General features: G+C 45.7%; 1 protein-coding gene across 8 annotated transcripts in view; it reads left to right on the top strand.

Annotated features, from left to right (window-relative positions):
• FRMD4A (FERM domain containing 4A) overlaps window positions 1–19,145 on the top strand; it is a 523,694-nt gene that overhangs the window by 416,321 nt on the left and 88,228 nt on the right. For all 8 annotated transcript variants that reach the window (XM_075599524.1, XM_075599522.1, XM_075599523.1 and 5 more), the window contains exon 8: window positions 13,120–13,203. In XM_075599524.1, the coding sequence (XP_075455639.1) occupies window positions 13,120–13,203 (84 nt within the window). The remainder of the gene's footprint in view (window positions 1–13,119; window positions 13,204–19,145) is intronic.

Genomic DNA, 19,145 nt, shown 5'->3' with positions numbered 1-19,145 from the left:
ACTGGAGCGTATATAGGACATACAAACAATGCACTGCAAGTGTTATATACCCGGAGAGGTGTTAGACGAACATATTACAGTACCAATTACAAATTGTTACTACGAGTTAGCGTGCGCTCACTCTGAGTGATTAACATAGCCACTCACACTTAGTGGCTAGCATACACTTTTCACATAAGCGGTATAAAATATACTCAAAGTGCCGCATAAAACCTTGAATGTCTGCTGTAAGAGGAACACACTAATTGTGTATATTGATCCTCGAGGCACAATTCAAAGATCGTATCCAGTTATAGCCTCTTATTAATTCATTATTAGCAGTAGTGTTTATTCAACTCCTAATCAGACATTGTGGTTGCTCTTAGCAGATATTTACCTGCTGCTAAAATACTCTGTAAGAAATCTTTTACACAGGAATTCTGATAAGACAGGTGGCTGTGGTCAATTTATTTGATCAATAAACCACTAACGTTGTGTTCTCAAAAGCATGAGGTTTGAACGGCTGGTCATGGACTGAGTTACAGGTCCCTTATATAGAGTAACTCATTTTTAAATTATTGACAATTAAAAGGTTTTTAATATTTCCAATCACTTATCAAATACATTGGTACGAGTGCATTCATTGGGGCTCCTTTACTTTCCTTTTTTGCCTACAAACCTTATCCCCATTTGCACCATTAATTCTATGAATAATTGTTATACACATAAGCTGATGCGGGGGCCTCTTCCTTCTGTTCCCTACCCTATTACAATGAATACGAGTGAGTCAGCAGGGAGTGGCCTGAGCCACAATAAAGCAAAAGACCAATACGCTCATCTATAAAAGTGTTAGAGATTACTTTGTGGCAGGCAGATTAACGGCAGCTAATTCATACTGTAGATCGGAGAATGCAAGAGTAGGTGAGTAACCCCAGAGGTCACCCAAAGTAGCTATTAAGTCAAATACAATAGGTGTTAGGTTTTCTGGGATGTACGGGGAGCATTGGAGACTGGAAGAACATCACAGAAGAGAACTGGAACACAGAGTGGAAAAAAAGTGTGGTTTCCAACTGGACTTTAAATGTAGGAATCTCTTTTAAGGCTATCGCTCAAAATGATCCCTCCATTATCATGGATCTGTTACAATACTTGTAACTAGCTATCCATGGTTGCCAAACTTTCTGAAATTTAGAACCGGTATCATTGACCAGGCTTGTCAAGTTCTCCATTTGACAAACAAACCAATTTCTATTACGAATTTTGGAAATCTGTGGGATATCTTTTTGTTTCCATAGTGCTGCAATCTCACACCTCGTTGCAGTTGCAAAAGGGCAACCAGTTTACATTCGGATCTGGGTAAACCTTGCACTGATCTATTTAGAAGGAATAACCAAGCATCCATAGGTATATCGAGGCCCAATAACCTCTGTAGCCAATTCTTAATTTCCCTCCAGAGGGATGCAACTTGAGGACAAGACCACAGCATATGCAACAAATCTGCCTGTTTTCCGCAGTTTTTTGGACACATTGGAGAATATCCAGGGATACATTTGGAAATCTTAACCGGGGTGAGATACCACCTCATCATAAATTTATATGCGTTCTCCTTTAATGTAGTACAAATTGAACTCTTAGCAGCTGACTCAAAGATTTAATTCCAAGTCTCCTTCCTCTAAAACTTCACGTTAGTCTGCCTCCCATTGGTTCATATACTGTAATTTCTGCGTAATTATTATATATTTTTAAAACTCTTTGCTTTGTTCTTCATTGAGCTGGAGGTCTTTCCCCTAGAATGTTAGGAAGTTGTGCTGGAAGTTGACAATACAATATGACTGAAAAATTCTGTAAAATGTTCCAAATTCTGCTTTTCCCCTATGTGGTGTTAAATCTATGTAGCTATACTGGTCCTGACCTAACACTAATAACTCAATTCTATTACACAATAATAACATTCCCCTTAGTATACCAAGAATAGTTGGTGTAATGTTTTGCCAGACATAAGGGTCAGTTTGAACCCTAAAACACTGTTTATGTTATTCATCTCACCTAATAAAGCATGCTTCTTGGAGGCTAATTCTATAGTGAAAAGACTTTTTATGCGTATAGCCTGTGTGCTGTGGTACATTGTTATATTAGTCATGTCCATTGATGATGATTACATGAGCTTTCAAGATACCAAATAAAATAGTGGATGTTTGTTAAGTGGTGCTGTGCCAGAAAACGGGCTATGTCCCATTCACATTCCTGGAAAGTGTCTTGACTTCTTTCTCTCTCACTCACTGCTTCTCTTTGCTATAACTGAGACCTGGCTCACTCAGTCGGACTCTGCTCTGGAAGCTGCCCTCTCCTACGGTGGCCTTTCCTTCTCCCACACTCCGCGCCCTCATGGCAGGGGTGGAGGCGTGGGGCTCCTGCTCTCCTCTCTCTGCCGTTACCGAACTCTTCCTATTCCTCCATCTCTTGCTTTTCCCTTCTTTGAGGTTCACACAGTCCAGATCTTCTCTCCTCTCCCTGTCCACGTGGCGGTCATCTATCGCCCACCTACCTCTACTCATCCCCCTTCTGCCTTTCTCTCTCACTTTGAATCCTGTCTCTCTTTCTTTCTCTCCTCAGACTCCCCTGTTCTTCTCCTTGGGAACTTCAATTGCCACATTGATGACCCCTCTCTCCCTTAGGCTTCCCGCTTTCTTTCTCTAACCTCTTCTTTTGGCCTTCAACAGTGGACTGCAGCCAGCACCCACAAGGATGGCCACTACTTAGACCTGGTTTTCACTAAAAACTTCTCTCTCTCCGATTTCTCCATTTCCCCTTTTCCTCTCTCTGACCATCACCTCATGTCATTCTCTCTATCTCGCTTCTCCCCTTCTCCACCTCCATCTATCCCCCGGTTCTGCAGAAACCTGCGCTCTATTCACTTACCTGACTTTGAGTCCACTTTAAGCTCCACCCTCTCCTCTCTCAGCTCTGCTACAGACCCTGACAACCGGGTCAGGAACTACAACTCTGCCTTGTCCTCCTCTCTTGATCTACATGCCCCGCTTTCTCTCTGCTGCACTCACCCTTCTAACCCTAGACCCTGGTTAAATTCCCACATGTGCATGCTGCGTTCCTCCACTCGTTCCTCTGAACGCCTCTGGAGGAAATCTCATACTCTCGCAGGCTTCCTTCACTACAAATTTATGCTATCCTGTTTCAACTCTGCCCTCTCGCAAGCTAAACAAACCTACTTTTCTTCACTAATCAACATGCACAAGTCTAACCCACGCAGACTGTTCTCTGTCTTTGATACTCTACTCAAACCACCCACAGCTGCCTCTCCTTCCTCCATCTCCGCTCAGGTCTTTGCTGACTATTTTAAGGAAAAGGTGGAATCCATACGTCAGAACATCCCCTCTGTTTCATCCTCCCATCCTACACCTCTTCCTAACTCTCCTCCTGCCTTCCTTGACTCTTTTTCCGCTGTCTCAGAGGAGGATGTGTCGCTGTTGATCGCCTCTTCTCCCTCTACCACTTGCCCTCTTGACCCCATTCCCTCCCATCTCCTAAAACCTCTTGCTCCTACTATAATCCCTACGCTCACACACATTTTTAACTCCTCCCTCTGCTCTGGAACCTTTCCATCCTCCTTCAAACATGCAACAGTCATACCATTACTCAAAAACACCAAGCTTGACCCTACCTGTCTTTATAACTATCGACCTGTCTCCCTCCTGTCTTTTGCCTCTAAACTCCTTGAACGTCTTGTATTCTCTCGCTTACTCCATTTTCTCAACACCTATTCTCTCCTAGACCCTCTACAATCTGGCTTCCGCACTGCTCACTCCACGGAAACAGCCCTCACTAAAATAACTGACGACCTCCATGCTGCCAAAGACAGAGGTCATTACACTCTGCTCATATTACTCGACCTCTATGCAGCATTTGACACCGTGGATCACCCTCTTCTCCTTCACATTCTCCATTTTCTTGGTATTCGGAACAAAGCTCTATCCTGGATCTCATCCTACCTCTCCTATCGTACTTTCAGTGTCTCTTCTGCTAACACCTCCTCCTCCTCTATTGATCTCTCTGTGGGGGTACCCCAGGGCTCTGTCCTGGGACCTCTTCTCTTTTCTCTGTATACACTCTCTCTAGGTGACCTAATAACATCTTTTGGGTTTAATTATCTCCTCTATGCTGACGACCCACAAATATACTTTTCAACACCCGACCTTACACCTGCTGTACAAACCAAAGTTTCTGAATGTCTCTCTGCTATATCATCCTGGATGGCCCTCCGCCGCCTTAAACTCAACATGGCTAAAACATAGCTCCTCATACTTCCTCCCAAACCTGGCCCTACTACCACATTAGTTCCACATTACTGTTGGAACTACGATCATTCACCCAGTAGCCCAAGCACATTGCCTAGGGGTCACACTCAACTCCTCTCTCACATTCGCCCCTCACATTCAAAACATTTCTAAAACCTGTCACTTTTTCCTCCGCAATATAACAAAGATACGCCCTTTCCTCTGTTGCTCGACTGCTAAAACTCTGACTCAGGCCCTCATTCTCTCCTGTCTTGATTACTGTAACCTCCTGCTGTCCAGCCTTCCTGCCTCTCACCTGTCTCCTCTACAATCTATCCTAAACGCTGCTGCCAGAATCACTCTACTCTTTCCGAGATCTGTCTCAGCATCTCCCCTCATGAAATCCCTCTCCTGGCTTCCGATCAAATCCCGCATCTCACACTCCATTCTTCTCCTCACTTTTAAAGCTTTACACTCTTCTGCCTCTCGTTACATCTCAGGCCTAATTTCTCGTTATGCACCAGCCAGACTCTTGCGTTCTTCTCAAGGATGTCTTCTTTCTACCCCCTTTGTATCTAAAGCCCTCTCCCGCCTTAAACCTTTTTTCACTGACTGCCCCACACCTCTGGAATGCCCTTCCCCTCAGTACCCGACTAGCACCCACTCTATCCACCTTTAAGACCCAACTTAAGACACACTTATTTAAAGAAGCATATGAATAGCACTGTGAATATTCTGAACACATGATACATAAAGCTTAGCCCCCTGCAGACGCACTTACCAGAACTCCCTCCTACTGTCTCTGTACGTTCTCCCTACCTACCAATTAGACTGTAAGCTCCTCGGGCCAGGGACTCCTCTTCCTTAATGTCTAAAGCACTTATTCCCATGATCTGTTATTTATATTATCTGTTATTTATTTGATTACCACGTGTATTACTGCTGTGAAGCGCTATGTACATTAATGGCGCTATATAAATAAAGACATACAATACAATACAATAGCAGTGTCGTAAATATGGGCCAAAATGTTTCACTGGTTCAACATGAAAGAAATGACTGTGCTTTAAAATTGAAATATGTTGAAACATCTAGGCCCTTAACAACCTTCTATCTATAATCCCCTATGTAAAAAAAGAGCTGGTAATACTCTGCTCTAATAGTTTGACTTCTACCATCAGCCTCGCTAACAGTCTTTAAAATGTCTAAACAAATTCTACCGTGTTGGCCCCACCATCCTGCAAACACAATGCAAGAGTTTGTTAAGCGAGAGGTGAGGGGAGAGAGATGAAAGAGGTAACCGCATGTGAGCAATCGAGAAGGATTTACAAGGAGAGAAAGCACACAGCTCACTTGTTTCCAAGAAACCTGTTTCGAATTGCATAAACCTTTTGAACAGATCTGGCCGCAGATGTTTAAGCAGAGCATTCACCTGCATTTTGGTAATGTGCCATCCTCCACCAGTGAACAAACCTGTCTGAGAGCTTAAGCCTTCCACCACAGAAAGAAATCATTCATATCTAGCACTCGGTTAGCCTGTACGTCTTGGGTTGTCTGGAAATCTGCTAGAACAAAGGAATTCACAGGGATGTAAGACCGACATTTGCAGGTCATCCTAGGAAGAAGGAGTAGGGTGCAATTGAAGTGGGAGAAACTAGAGATGGGTGAATGTGTCAAAATTCGACCCGCAAATTATTTGTGGAGTTTTTAACAAAATTCGAGTTGCAGATGGATATTCGCAGGAGGGTTGGCCAGATAAAAATTCATATGAATGCTCCTGACCCCATTGTGGTTTTCCCTTCACTTGAATGTCATAATATCCACCCAAGCGAATTTGTGGCATTCAATTCGCCTGGACATTCCAGACCCTGAAATATGGGGGGAGAGCTGGTATCTAGGGTAACTCAGGTGTGCTCTCTTTTTACGTAAAGGTGTCTCTCCATGTGTTGGAAGGGGGATGCGGGGACACATAGGGCAGCCTACCTTTGATAGCCAGAGCCGTTAGGTCTGCAGTTATCTGAATATTTGATCAACTAGATATCCTAGTGAGGAGATTTATAGTAGAAGACTCACTCTACAGGATGATTATACATTTGTACATAATTGCAGCTACTGAGACGACTTAGCCGAAGAATAACCTTATCTGTTATTCCACAGGTCCCAGGTTCTATGAAAGATGTTCCTTTTATGCTTTAGGCTGCGTCCATAGAGGGGCAGACCGCGCAGACGCTTCTGCACGCTGAGCGATGAGACTGCCTGTAGGCAGTGATCGCGTCTATACAGCGTGCGGGCGCGTGCTCAAGTGGGAGGGAGCGCACGTTGCGCGTAAAATCAGTCCAAACTGATTTCTCCCGCAATAGGGCGATTATGTGAGCGGTTTGCCCAATGGGGGCAAACCAGCTCCGTGACGTCAGTGGCCCGCCCATAGGCACGCCCGTGGATGGCGTGCGTACTAAGGCCAGGGAAAGCACCCGCTTTCCCTCAGCCTCCGCACGGCTGCATTGACTATGGACGCAGCCTTAGGAAGGCTGTCAACGTTACCATGAACACAACATCATTCATCTTTTGAGTTACAAAATTAAAGGACTGAGCCTCTTGGTTTTTCCAGGCCGATGCTTTAGGGCACCTAGCCGCGGTGAAGATATGAGATGCCAACTTACGTGGGGGGTATTTGAAGGCTTTATTGTCTTGGCCAGTAAGAAATGTAAAGGCTCTGGATCTACCTCGATAGCAAGTATTAACTCTAGAAGGGTTTGAATGGAGAGCTAGAAGCACATCATTTTCGGTCATGTCCAGCAAATATGGATCATACAACACAATAAAAAAAAAAGTACTTAACCAATGCAAAGATTGAAAATACATAGGTGCAGTGCAGGAAGGAGACCTCGAAGTGAGCCACCGGGTCACTGCTGCTTGGGGTGCCGCCGTGCCTGGGACAGCTGGGAGAGTTGCCCAGCTCTCCCCCTCTGGTGACCGCGGAACCCCGGTTTAAAACTACTGGTCTAACCCTTCAAAAATAGTCCCATTATGGGAAAAAAACATATCCCTCTCTCCCTCTCTCCCTCTCTCCCTCTCTCCCTCTCTCCCTCTCTCCCTCTCTCCCTCTCTCCCTCTCTCCCTCTCTCCCTCTCTCCCTCTCTCCCTCTCTCCCTCTCTCCCTCTCTCCCTCTCTATCTATGTTTCATTTGTTATGATGGCTCTGTAAAACTTTGTGTTAAATCTTTCCGTTCTGCGTTAAATTTAAATGCCAGCGTAAGTGCCTGCAAAGTATAATCAACATCTATAGCATAGTGCAGCAGCAGAAAAAATAAGGGTAAAAGTCACTGAAAATAGAACAAGGTTTGTTAAAAAGTGACAAAAAAATATGCTTCTTCATCTGCAAGTAGCTATTGCACTTTTAAAGTGAAAACGTTGCAATCTAGTGTTAATGTTCACTTCTTCTCTTTGAAAACATTATATATTTTTAACCGATACTGTATCTGCCTTTTATTATAGTACAAATAAAGCTTTTAAAATAGTTGAAATGACAGCGCTCTTTTGCAGTAAAGCTTGGTTCTGTGACCACTGATTATATGATAATCACTAACTTCATTCATGTCTGTTCAGTTGTCTTAATAACGTTATTGCAAATAGCACTTTTCTCCCAATGGAACTCGAAGCTCTTCACAGTTATAGTATAACGCACGGTAGGAATGATAGGGCCGTTCTATAGTGGGCGCGCACGGCAGATAAAGATGGCTGAGGTTAGTCAGCCCTTCTATACAAGGGCCGCGCGGGCGCACGGCGGGGAGCCGACAGACAGCGGCGAAGACGGGGGAAATCATCTTTTCGCGCCGCTAATGGCGCTCAAATGTGTGTGTGTGTGTGTGTGTGTGTGTGTGTGTGTGTGTGTGTGTGTGTGTGTGTGTGTGTGTGTGTGTGTGTGTGTGTGTGTGTGTGTGTGTGTGTGTGTGTGTGTGTCAATGATTGCACAACTAAAAAAAAAAAATTTATTAAGCTTTTTGTTTTCTTTAAAAAAATCTTATTTAGGACTTTCTTCACTCATAAACCCATGCACACCATATACTCACACATATAAACACATATACACATATACACACATACACAGTACCTGTAGCTCCCGGCTCTGTAACAGGGAAAAGCATGCGGCACGTGCACGCGCGTTCGCACAGGCACGCACGGCCGCATGCGGTATAGAACGGGCCTTACAGACACAGTCAGAGTAGGTAGGCAGAGCACAGTCCAATGACATCCAGGGCAAGAAAAAGATAAGGAAAAAATCCCAGGCAAACCCCGAAATAAACAGATCAATTTATTAGCAAGCTAATGCCATAGCAAGGGCTTCACGAACGCACCAGCTATTCACAGCACTCATTTCTGGGCGTCCCATGAGTATCTGGACTCTTATTACTACATTCATGTATGTACACAAACCATATTGGATTATCTGAGCACCACATCCTACCGCTCAATTCTTACAGACACAGTCCCTGCCCAGATGAGCTTACACTCTATGCTTTTGGTGCCGGAGACACAGGGAGATCAAGTGATTTGCCCAAGGAGGAGCTAATACAATGATGTGAACCAGGTTCAAACTCAGTGTCAGTGCCTTTACTCACTAAGCTGCTGCTGCTGCTGCCCTTGGATTGATTATAACCACAGATGCCTAACAAGACTTTGCAATATTCGATTTGTGCTATGGATACAATCCCATATTGACGACAATATACTTTATACAAATGTGAAGATGGATAGCTGTTTATAATAATCCATGGTAGCAGTCCTTTCTCAATACAGCACGTTCTCAGCAGTGATAAAAGGGGAACAACAAACGCTTTCACATTAACATAACGACATCAAAAGCACTTCAGGGAAATAACTCTCTGTGTTTCACGTCTTATTGTGCGCGTATAGAAAGTAAGAGAATAACTGAAGTATGATCCTTTAATATCGGCTCTCTAATAACAGGGCTGCATTATCCGAGGAGACAATGGAGAAGGTAAAAGGGAGGCCTTGTTTCTTTGAGCCGCAGAGAGGGAACGTGACACCACAAAGGTGCCTTTTGTCTTGGGTTTTTTCTCATCCCTACCAGTTTACTTCTGGTTGAGTTTCTCATTAGAATTTCTGCGGGATGGTGTGTCTGTGGGAGCAGTGCCTGTCATCTGCAACAACTCTACTGTCATTTTTTTTATGTACAGTGTAAGGAGATTTTTTTTTTCTTATACTATATTGAGAAACAAAACACCATTAAACATGCCAGTTTTTCTTTTTCTTCAGGTTTTTATGATCCCTGTGTTTTTCCTGGCTCATTTCATCGTTTTGAAAAATGGTCCTTGCACTTTTCAATGGACATTCTCACTTTAGTCAGCAGTTCTCACCAGGTTGCAAAGTACAGTTAGCGGAGTTACTGTTCTGCCGAACTGAATTCTGGTCCTGCTAACTCTATATTCCATTAGGGGAAAGGCTGTCAAGATGTGAACCTGGAATGGAGTGAAAGAGAGCGCCTACCTTAAACTTGCTGGCAAAAGGCATTTTATAAATAAAAAGGGTTATTCAGTGACTTGAGCAAAAGGGAGTCAAGCACACCAAAAAATAGGAATAAACGATAGCAAAAAAGGTAATTTAAGGACTATAACAAGTCACGGTTGCAGCCTTGACTTTTTATAGTCATTAAATTACCTTTTTGTGCTATCTTTTCCTATTTTTTTTGGTGTGCGTGATTCCCTTTTGCTCGTGATTGTTACTCCTTGACAGGACCATTTCTTTTAGCGCCCAGTCTGTAGTTTTCTATTACCTTAGACCAGGGGAGCGCAATCAATCCTTTTTCACTGCGCCCCCCTGCCGGCTGCTCCCCTCTCTCCGCACCCTCCCCACCCCCCCTCTTACCTTGGCTCCGGTGTCGGCATCATGACGCCACGTTGCCATGGCAATGTGACGTCACATGACCTCGCGGCGTCATTTGACACCGCGTTGCCATGGCGATGCGTCTCCAGAAGCAAGTTAAGTGCAGTTTGCAGGGGCCTTCGCCGCTTCCCCAGCACTTAATTTAAGTGCCTTCGGGAAGCACGCGGGGCCTCTGTAAACCCCGCTCCTTGCAGGGTCATCCCTAGTGGCTTGACTGATTCCCCCTCTTTTTCATAGTACCTTATTCAATGACTTGTCATTTACAAGTTGTTTATTTGCCATTAGTATTGAAAAAATAAAGGTAGAGCGCACCAATTATATAATAAATGACTCCACTGGCAAGGAATAATGTGGATGTTACCAAAAGCCAGGCAATGTCATTCCAAGGTCAACACAGGAAGAAGCAGCCAGAAGAATCTGAGGTTCACAGAGTTGAAAACACTCACGAACCACATTGAAAATCAAGGTCATCTTGTCAGGTTGGGTGTTTCCCCCGAAGGGAGATCCCGAAATGTTGATCGTTTAGTGAAATCAATGACAACTATAAAATGTATTAACATTGTTACAGGTTTGGGAGGTGCAAAACTCCTAATAATGTTGTTTGTCGATGTCAGACTTATGAGTATTAACATTTAAGTCAGTTGTTTAACCTGCATCTTCAGGATAATTGTTGAGTGAGATACAAAGTGTTTTGCAGTTACTTGGCATATCAAAGATGGCTGTCCTTTTGCTCTTGTTACCGGCTGCATTACTGGTTGCCGTGGTGGTGCTGGTGCACTTTAGAAAGTAAATTGTGCAGAAAAGGAGGGGCAGAGGGTTGCCGCCTCCTCCTAAATACTAGGGGCAAATTCACCCAGTTCTGTTTTATACCGATTACCTCTGTGGGAAATCTAACCGGGTGAGAAAGCCATAATACCTATTCCAAGAAATCTGGATTCGGTCCAGTGATGTCAAAGATTAGGACATTCATTTCCCAAGTATAGTAACTAAGGAGGGAGTAGGGAGCGTGATAACTTTTATTGGACCAACAAGTAGTTGATATGTTACAAGCTTTCGAACCCCACCCCCCATGGAGGTAAGTCTCTGGGAGCAGGGCATTCCTGGAGCTGAAATGAATGGGGTTCAGCTCTGAGACACCTTGCTTCAATGCTATGTAAAAAAAAAATATATATATATATATATATATATATATATATATATATATATATATATATATATAAAATCCGCTTGGATTGCTACATTCATTTCTTTCATATTTAGGATAGCACCATGTCTATCCAAAGCATTTTCTAACTCTTCGGCCCAGATCCGCAGAGATCCGTTAGCTCAGGGGGTCATAACGGGCCGTTGTTAAAATCCGCAACAGATGTTATTTACCCTGAGGTTAATACATATCCACAAAGCTAGTTATATGGAAAAACAATGGTCATTGTATATCTCATTAGCATTGACTTAATACCCATGTTAAGTTATCTCTAGCTTGCGTTAGCTTCAAATAACATGGCGTTATGCATATCTTACTCAAAGGTGGTGTTACTCCCATCCAGACCGCTCTCCTCAAAAACCTATATTTCAGGGTCTGGATGGGAGGTTGTACCACCATAAGGTATGACCTAATTAACGTCTCGTTAAATCCCTATGTTAACTTTAACCAGTGGCGGATTTGGAAATCCGCCACCTCTAGGCAGTTAGCTGTGTTGGCTGACTCCTTGCTGCTGTCCTCCTCCTCCTTTGGAATCCAGCGTCCAAAGACGCAGCGGACATCACCAATGTGATGTCGCTTGGTGTCGCGTTGCCATGGAAACACAAAGTCATGATGTCATTTGACGTCACGCCATCACATTGCCATGGCAACGAGACGACGTGTGAGGCCCCGTTTTTGACATCACGCAGCGTCATTTGACGCTGGGATTCCACAGGAGAATGAGGGGGTGGCAGCATGGAGGCAGCCGACACAGCTAAGTGCCTAGGGGTGGTGGATTTTCAAATCCGCCGCTGGTTAAAGTTAGGCCCGAGAGTGCGGAAATGCATATGGGGGCGGAAATTTTTGCCACCCCCAAATTTTACCGCCCTAGGCCCGGGCCTAATGGGAAATCCGCCACTGGCTTTAACAGACCGCCGTGGATATGCCTTGTTAGGGGGAACGCTTCATTTGCATATCATTAGCACGAACGTCGGTTATAATTATCACAATGCCCTTTCCAATAGAAAACAGGACTCAACAGTGCTTTATTGAGCGTTGAAGATACGTTGACGACACCTTATTAAGTGAGCATGGACCTCTGTGAATCTGAGCCTTACTGTATTAGCCTCATCCGCCCCTGATGGAATGTAGTAGCTGTGTTAGTTTAAAAGAAAAATATAAATAAATATAGAAGAAAATGTTTTGAAACATCTGTGGTGCATTTTTAATGGACTAACTGAAGGTTACATGAACTACTGTAGCTTTTGGGACCATACCTCCTTCCTTCATCAGGCCTGAGATAATGAGCAAGTATTGAACGCTCTGAATGCTTTGTTGCTTTGCAAATGTTTGATTGAAATTATTTTTGAAAGAAGTAGTGTTCAAAGCAAACTCTCGGCTTTCATTAACCCTTCTTGTGCTGAAGGTTCCTTTAATACAGGGGTAGCCATCTCCAGTCTTCAAGGGCCACCAACAGGTCAGGTTTTCAGGATATCCCTGCTTCAGCACAGGTGACTCAATCAAAGACTGAGCCACTGATTGAGCCATTTGTGCTGAAGCAGGGATATCCTGACAACGGTTATGTTGGTAGCTCTTGAGGACTGGAGTTGGCTACTACATTGTGAAGCTTGCAGGCGCCACCATCACGTAAAGAGTCAAAAAGTCTCATGGGCAGCTCTTTAGGGATCAGCCAGCTGTGCAGGTCAAGCATGCTGCTTTGTTTTGTATTCTGATCTCCTTTTTTCCATTCTATCCCTTTAGCGATGAACTTACAAGAACTGACTTAAAGAAGCTGCCAGCCCTTCCAACACAGGCACTGAAGGAGCACCCTTCCCTTGCTTATTGGTAATGTAACCAAGTCATTCAATAATATGTATGCATCATGTGTTTGTCCATCTGTCTTAACATTTGTGATTTGCTGGACATTTGATTCTAGCTATTTCCTTGCCTATTTTGCATTTTTCTGTAGCTATCCATTGACCAAGTTCTAATTATCTGTCTACCTATCTATTTTTCTGTCCATGTAACTATCTATCCTGAATATGAATCTTTTTTATAATATATTTAGCACATGTTGTGTAAAGTTTCTCTCGGATGTGTTGTTACATTTATACTTTGGATGTCTGTGTCCTATAAGTGAGACTATTCGACAGTGATTACACTGTCCTGTTGAACTGCCCCATTCTGTTTGATATTGCTCCCCAGATGGGACTGACCCAGGACCGTGCCCTAACTCAGGGGTGCGCAAACTTTTCCCCCTGCGCCCCCCTGCATTCTCTTCCCCCCCCACTGCTAGCGCCACCCCCCCTTACCTTAGCTCCGGCATCAAATGACGCCACGGGGTCATGTGATGTCACATTGCCATGGCAACGTAATGACACGTTACCTTGCGGCGTCATTTGACGCTGCCTTGCCATGACGACACGTCGCTGGAAGCCAAGATAAGGGAATTTACAGAGGCCTCGCGCGGTCCCCGGCATTTAATTGAAATACCTTGGGGGAGAGAGGCGGCACCCCCCCTGGAAAATCTCACACCCCCCAGTTTGCGCACCCCTGCCCTAACTTTCTGGGCTGTACTGGACATGACTATATTACTGGACACTTCCAGTGCCTTAAAGTTTTTGCTGCATAATAATGGTTGCATTGAGCGTAATTATGATCTTAAGGCTGCGTCCCAGCTAGCGCTGAACGGGCGGCGCTTGGCGAGGTGACTTGCTCAGCGCTTAGGTGAATAATTTTTTTTCACTTTCCCGCTCGCTCAACTATTCGGCAATGCCGCCGCCCCCCCCCTCCCCCCTCTCCCCCACCCCGCAGGCGCGCGAGCAGACCCAGGACAACCGGCTCGCATGCTTTGAGCACCAGCGCGCTCAGCGCCAGCGGGGACTCAGCCTAATCCCTCAAACTATTGTTTTGCCTCTCTGCCCTTATACAGTTACATAGTTGATGAGGTTGAAAAAAGACATGTCCATCAAGTTCAACCTGTGCTAAATTTAGACTATTTTAGTTGAACTAATGTAATTAACTACACTAAAGTATCATCCTAAAATACCATTTTAATGTTAAAATAGTAGAACCAGGAAGATAAAACATAAACTTCAGCCCTTAGTTGAACTGTTAGCCCAAGGTCTGAAGTGCCGGTTCTCACTGTATATTCATACAGTATTATGCTGTTTAATTCCAATTCTTATATATAAGAACATATTTAGGGTGTCATTTGTTTTTGAGAACACATCATATTCAGGTCCTTTTTTCTTACTGTAGATTGTGGCTCCCAAGTTCAGCCAGCAATCACCATGTCGGGTTTCCCGGGACAACACTTACCTAAAAAGTTAATCATTTAAACGTGATTGTTTGGTTAACTAAGTGGTAATTAAAGAAGTTTGGAAAGCCCGGAATGTTGGTTGTTCTCCAGGGTTGAACTTGGAAGTCCTGATAGAGATCCTGATTATATCACTGATATATGTAAGTGGCTTCTCGGCAAGTGGACACCCCATTGTAAGAGATGTACAGAGGTCAAGAAGCATAACTCATTGAATGGTCATCCACAACAATACAATATAAAAATACAGAGTAGCTGGGGGATGGATTGAGACAATTATGTATTTGAATATACTATAGGACCACTGCTTGTGTTGACCTCAGAGCCTGTGTTGCTGCTTCCCCAACTCCCCCACAAATAAAGCAACACACAAAGGTCTGGAGGTGCAATGGCCGTGGCTTTTATTCATATACAGCACAGGGGGAAGGTACTTACCCTGCCACAGTGCTCCATGCACAGGTAGGGGCAATGACACTTAAATCATGTCCCGTTAGCTGGGACTGTCCCAAGTCCCAGCCGCTCAGCTGACCCCACGTCAGCCCCCAGGTACTCAAAACACAATAGTTACTCTGCACTTACCCCCTCCCGCCCCCAAACAGCCGCCGTGGCAGAGGCAACATAACCTCAACAGACACCTCAAATATAAATGTATTCAATACAAGTATAACTCACACAACACAGAATTTCACCAAAAGGGGAAGGAGGGAAACACAGTGAGGGGCGCGGCATGATCTCCCGCCCCTCCCTGCCGGCCTTTATCCCCCGCCCCTCCCTGCCGGCCTTTATCCCCCTCCAGCCGGCCCCCCTCCAGAGTGTCGCCGGTAACCAAGAGGGGAGGGAGTAAAATGTGGGGGCTGGGTGAGCCTGGGCCTTGCATGTCGCCCTTTGCTTAAGGCTCCATGCTTTCTTTTCAATTACATGTAGAAATGACTACTGCTGTGCGTGTGTTTGCAATGATGCTGATGTACTCCGACGTTTCTAAGTCATTGAGGGGGAGGCAGTCTGTAGTCCTCCAGTAGCCTTGATACTGGCAGGTGGTCCAGTGCTAGACAAGGAATTTTCACAGCTGCCAGCGACTGTTAACAGCACCGCAGTTAGGAAAAAGAACAGCTGAGATGACAGTACGTGCTTTTAAGGGCTTTACTAATGCTGGTTCTCCGTCCATGAATCCATTCTTTTTCTTTCCTGCGTATGAATTATGTTTTCCTTTGGTTAGCAGGAGCGTTCCTTGGCACAGTTAAGCCATCGTGAATAGTAAACATTTCATACTTTTACAAGCCCCATTGAGGAAAAGCACAGGCATTATCCAAGATTCCTTAGAGCTATTGTCTGTTGAAGTCTCTACAAATGCCAGTGTTTTCCTCCGTCAATATGCCTGGGTATGTATGTGTTAATACGGGGATGCTCAACTCCAGTACTCAAGCCCCCACCCCCCTCAACTGGTCAGGTTTTCAGGATATCCCAGATTCAGCAGATTGAGCCACCTGTGCTGAAGCAAGCACTGATTGAGCCCTGTGCTGAAGCAGCGATATCCTGACAACCTGACCTGTTGGGGGGGGGGGGGGCTTTAGGACTGGAGTTGAGAACCTCTGTGTTAATATATTGAGTATTATTTCACCCTATTTACATAGTTACATAGTAGATGAGGTTGAAAAAAGACGTACGTCCATCAAGTTCAGCCTATGCTAAATTTAGACAACAGATACTTTATCCTATATCTATACTTACTTATTGATCCAGAGGAAAGCAAACAAAAAACCCCAGAGTCATATCATCCAATGATATCTCATAAGGGGAAAAATAAATTCCTTTCTGACTCCAAGAATTGGCAATCGGATTATTCTCTGGATCAACATATTTCCCATGTTTACTTATTTTGTATATCCCTGTATACCTTTCCTATCTAAAAAGATATCCAACCCTTTTTTGAACAAATCTATTGTATCTGCCATCACAGTCTCCATGGGTAATGAATTCCACATTTGAACTGCCCTTACTGTAAAGAACCCTTTCCTTTGTTGCTGGTGAAATCTCCTTTCCTTGTTTGCTTTAGTGCAGGGTTTCCCAAACTTTTTTTTCCGTGACCCGGTTATTTTTGAACTTCTCCTTCGTGACCCACTAAAAATGTTATCGCCTATACTGGCCTATAGGGCCTGCACAGACACACACAGCCACTGATACACACACACACACACACACACACACAGCCACTGATACACACACACACAGCCACTGATACACACACACACAGCCACTGATACACACACACAGCCACTGACAGACACGCAGCCACTGACACACGCAGCCACTGACACACACACTGATACATACACACAGCCTCTGATACACACACACGCAGCCACTGACCCACACGCAGCCACAGAGACACTGCTACACACACACACACACTGATACAGATACACACACACACACACACTCGCTCTCCCCTATACGCACACAGACACAAACAGCTGAATTACAGGCAACGACGGATGTGAGTGACTGGAGAGGGGGCCAGGGACACTTGGGTGGGAGGGAGGGGGCCAGGGACACTTGGGTTAGGGAGGGAGGGAGGGGGCCAGGGGCACTTGGGTGAGTGGGTGGGAGGGGGCCACGGGCACTTGGGTTAGGGAGGGGGCCAGGGGCACTTGGGTGGGTGGTAGGGAGGGGCCAGGGGCACTTGGGTGGGTGGGTGGGTGGGAGTGAGGGGGCCAGGGGCACTTTAGGGAGGGGGCCAGGGGCACTTGGGTGGGTGGGTGGGTGGGTTTTGGGAGGGGGCCAGGGGCACTTGGGGTTGGGTGGGAGGGAGGGGGCCAGGGGCACATGGGTTTGGGAGGGGGCCAGGGGCACTTGGGTTTGGGAGGGGGCCAGGGGCACTTTGGGTGGGAGGGGGCCAGGGGCACTTGGGTCTGGGAGGGTGCCAGAGGCACTTGGGTGGGGGGCCAGGGGCACTTTTGGGAGGGGGTCAGGGCAATTTTTGGGAGGGAGGGGGCCAGGGGCATTTGTTTTTTAGGGGGCAGTGGCACTTGGGTGGGTGGGTTTGGTAGGGGGCCAGGGGCACGTGGGAGGGAGGAGGCCAGGGGCACTTGGGTGGGTGGGAGGGGGCCAGGGGCACTTGGGTTAGGGAGGGGGCCAGGGGCACTTGGGTGGGGTGGTAGGGAGGGGGCCAGGGGCACTTTAGGGAGTGAGGAGGCCAGGGGCACTTTAGGGAGGGGACCAGGGGCACTTGGGTGGGTGGGTTTTGGGAGGGGGCCAGGGGCACTTGGGTGGGTGGGTGGGAGGGGGCCAGGGGCACTTGGTGGGAGTGACTGGGTGGGGTGACTTACCTTGCCGCCGGACGCTTTCCCCTGCTGCCCCCGATATCCCCTGCTGCCCGGGATGGGTGGTGGGCTTGGGGGGACGTGAGGTGGGCTCGGGAGGGGGTGCCACGGAGGTGAGCTCGGGAAGCTGGCCGCGGGGGGAAGTGGGCCGCAGTTGGAGCTTGTACTTCCCCCTCCGTCCCACGTAATGTGCGGGCCGCAGAGGAGCTGGTACTTCCTCCTCCGTCCCACGTTGGGAGCGGGGGGAGGAAAGGAGTGGGCCCTGCGCAAGCGCGCGGGACCGCGGGGGAAATCGCCGCCATTTTTTTTAAAATTGAGCAGGGGGGACGGGAGACACCGCGCGGCCAGCCTCGCTGCGACCCGGCAATTTTGGTGCCGTGGCCCGGTGCCGGGTCGCGACCCACCATTTGGGAAACGCTGCTTTAGCGCATCAACTTGCTCTTTGAGGGAGTTGATATTAAGGATGAAATAGTGGAATAAATATTATAATGGGAAATATCAAATTCTGCATCTGAGCCTGTCACTTTTATTTTCATTTAGTTTTGTAACACATTTCTCTACCAAGCCTGCCTTGGCATAAAGTCCTTCGGCAAACAATATGCATCAAATCTTGCCTGATTAACGCATTTCTTTACATTTACAGACAAAAAAAAATAAAAATAGTAGCTATAGTATCATGTATCGAGAAGTCAGGCGAGCTGTTAAAGTTATGCATTCCCCATAATAAATAAAGTGTCATTTAAAATGTGTAGCAATGAATTAGTCTACATACTTGGCTTCTGTTTTACTCCATTTACATGAGCAAACATGGGGCACGTCTTATAAAGGCCATAACAGGAGTAATATGGGAATGTCACGTCTTCAAAGATCCCTTACAAATTGGTATATTAAATAATAAGACTAGGTGCCTTTTAAAGCCTAATATATCAACTCCAAATAGGGACCATTTGAAATACAGAAAGCCAACCTGTGGTTCTATGTGGGTCAAAGCTTAGGCTATGTAAGGCTGGAAGCTTTCTAAAATTTGGCAAGTGACGATGCTGTCTGTTAATGAAACCAGCACACAGCCAGAGAGTTAATACAAAATTACCCTCCTAAATGGGGGGATATTTTTCACTTTACTTTTAGCATTGGACCTGTAAAGCTGA

Source organism: Ascaphus truei, chromosome 5 (genome assembly GCF_040206685.1).
Source record: "Ascaphus truei isolate aAscTru1 chromosome 5, aAscTru1.hap1, whole genome shotgun sequence".
Lineage (NCBI taxonomy): Eukaryota > Metazoa > Chordata > Amphibia > Anura > Ascaphidae > Ascaphus > Ascaphus truei.
This window is presented reverse-complemented; position numbering and strand designations above follow the sequence as displayed.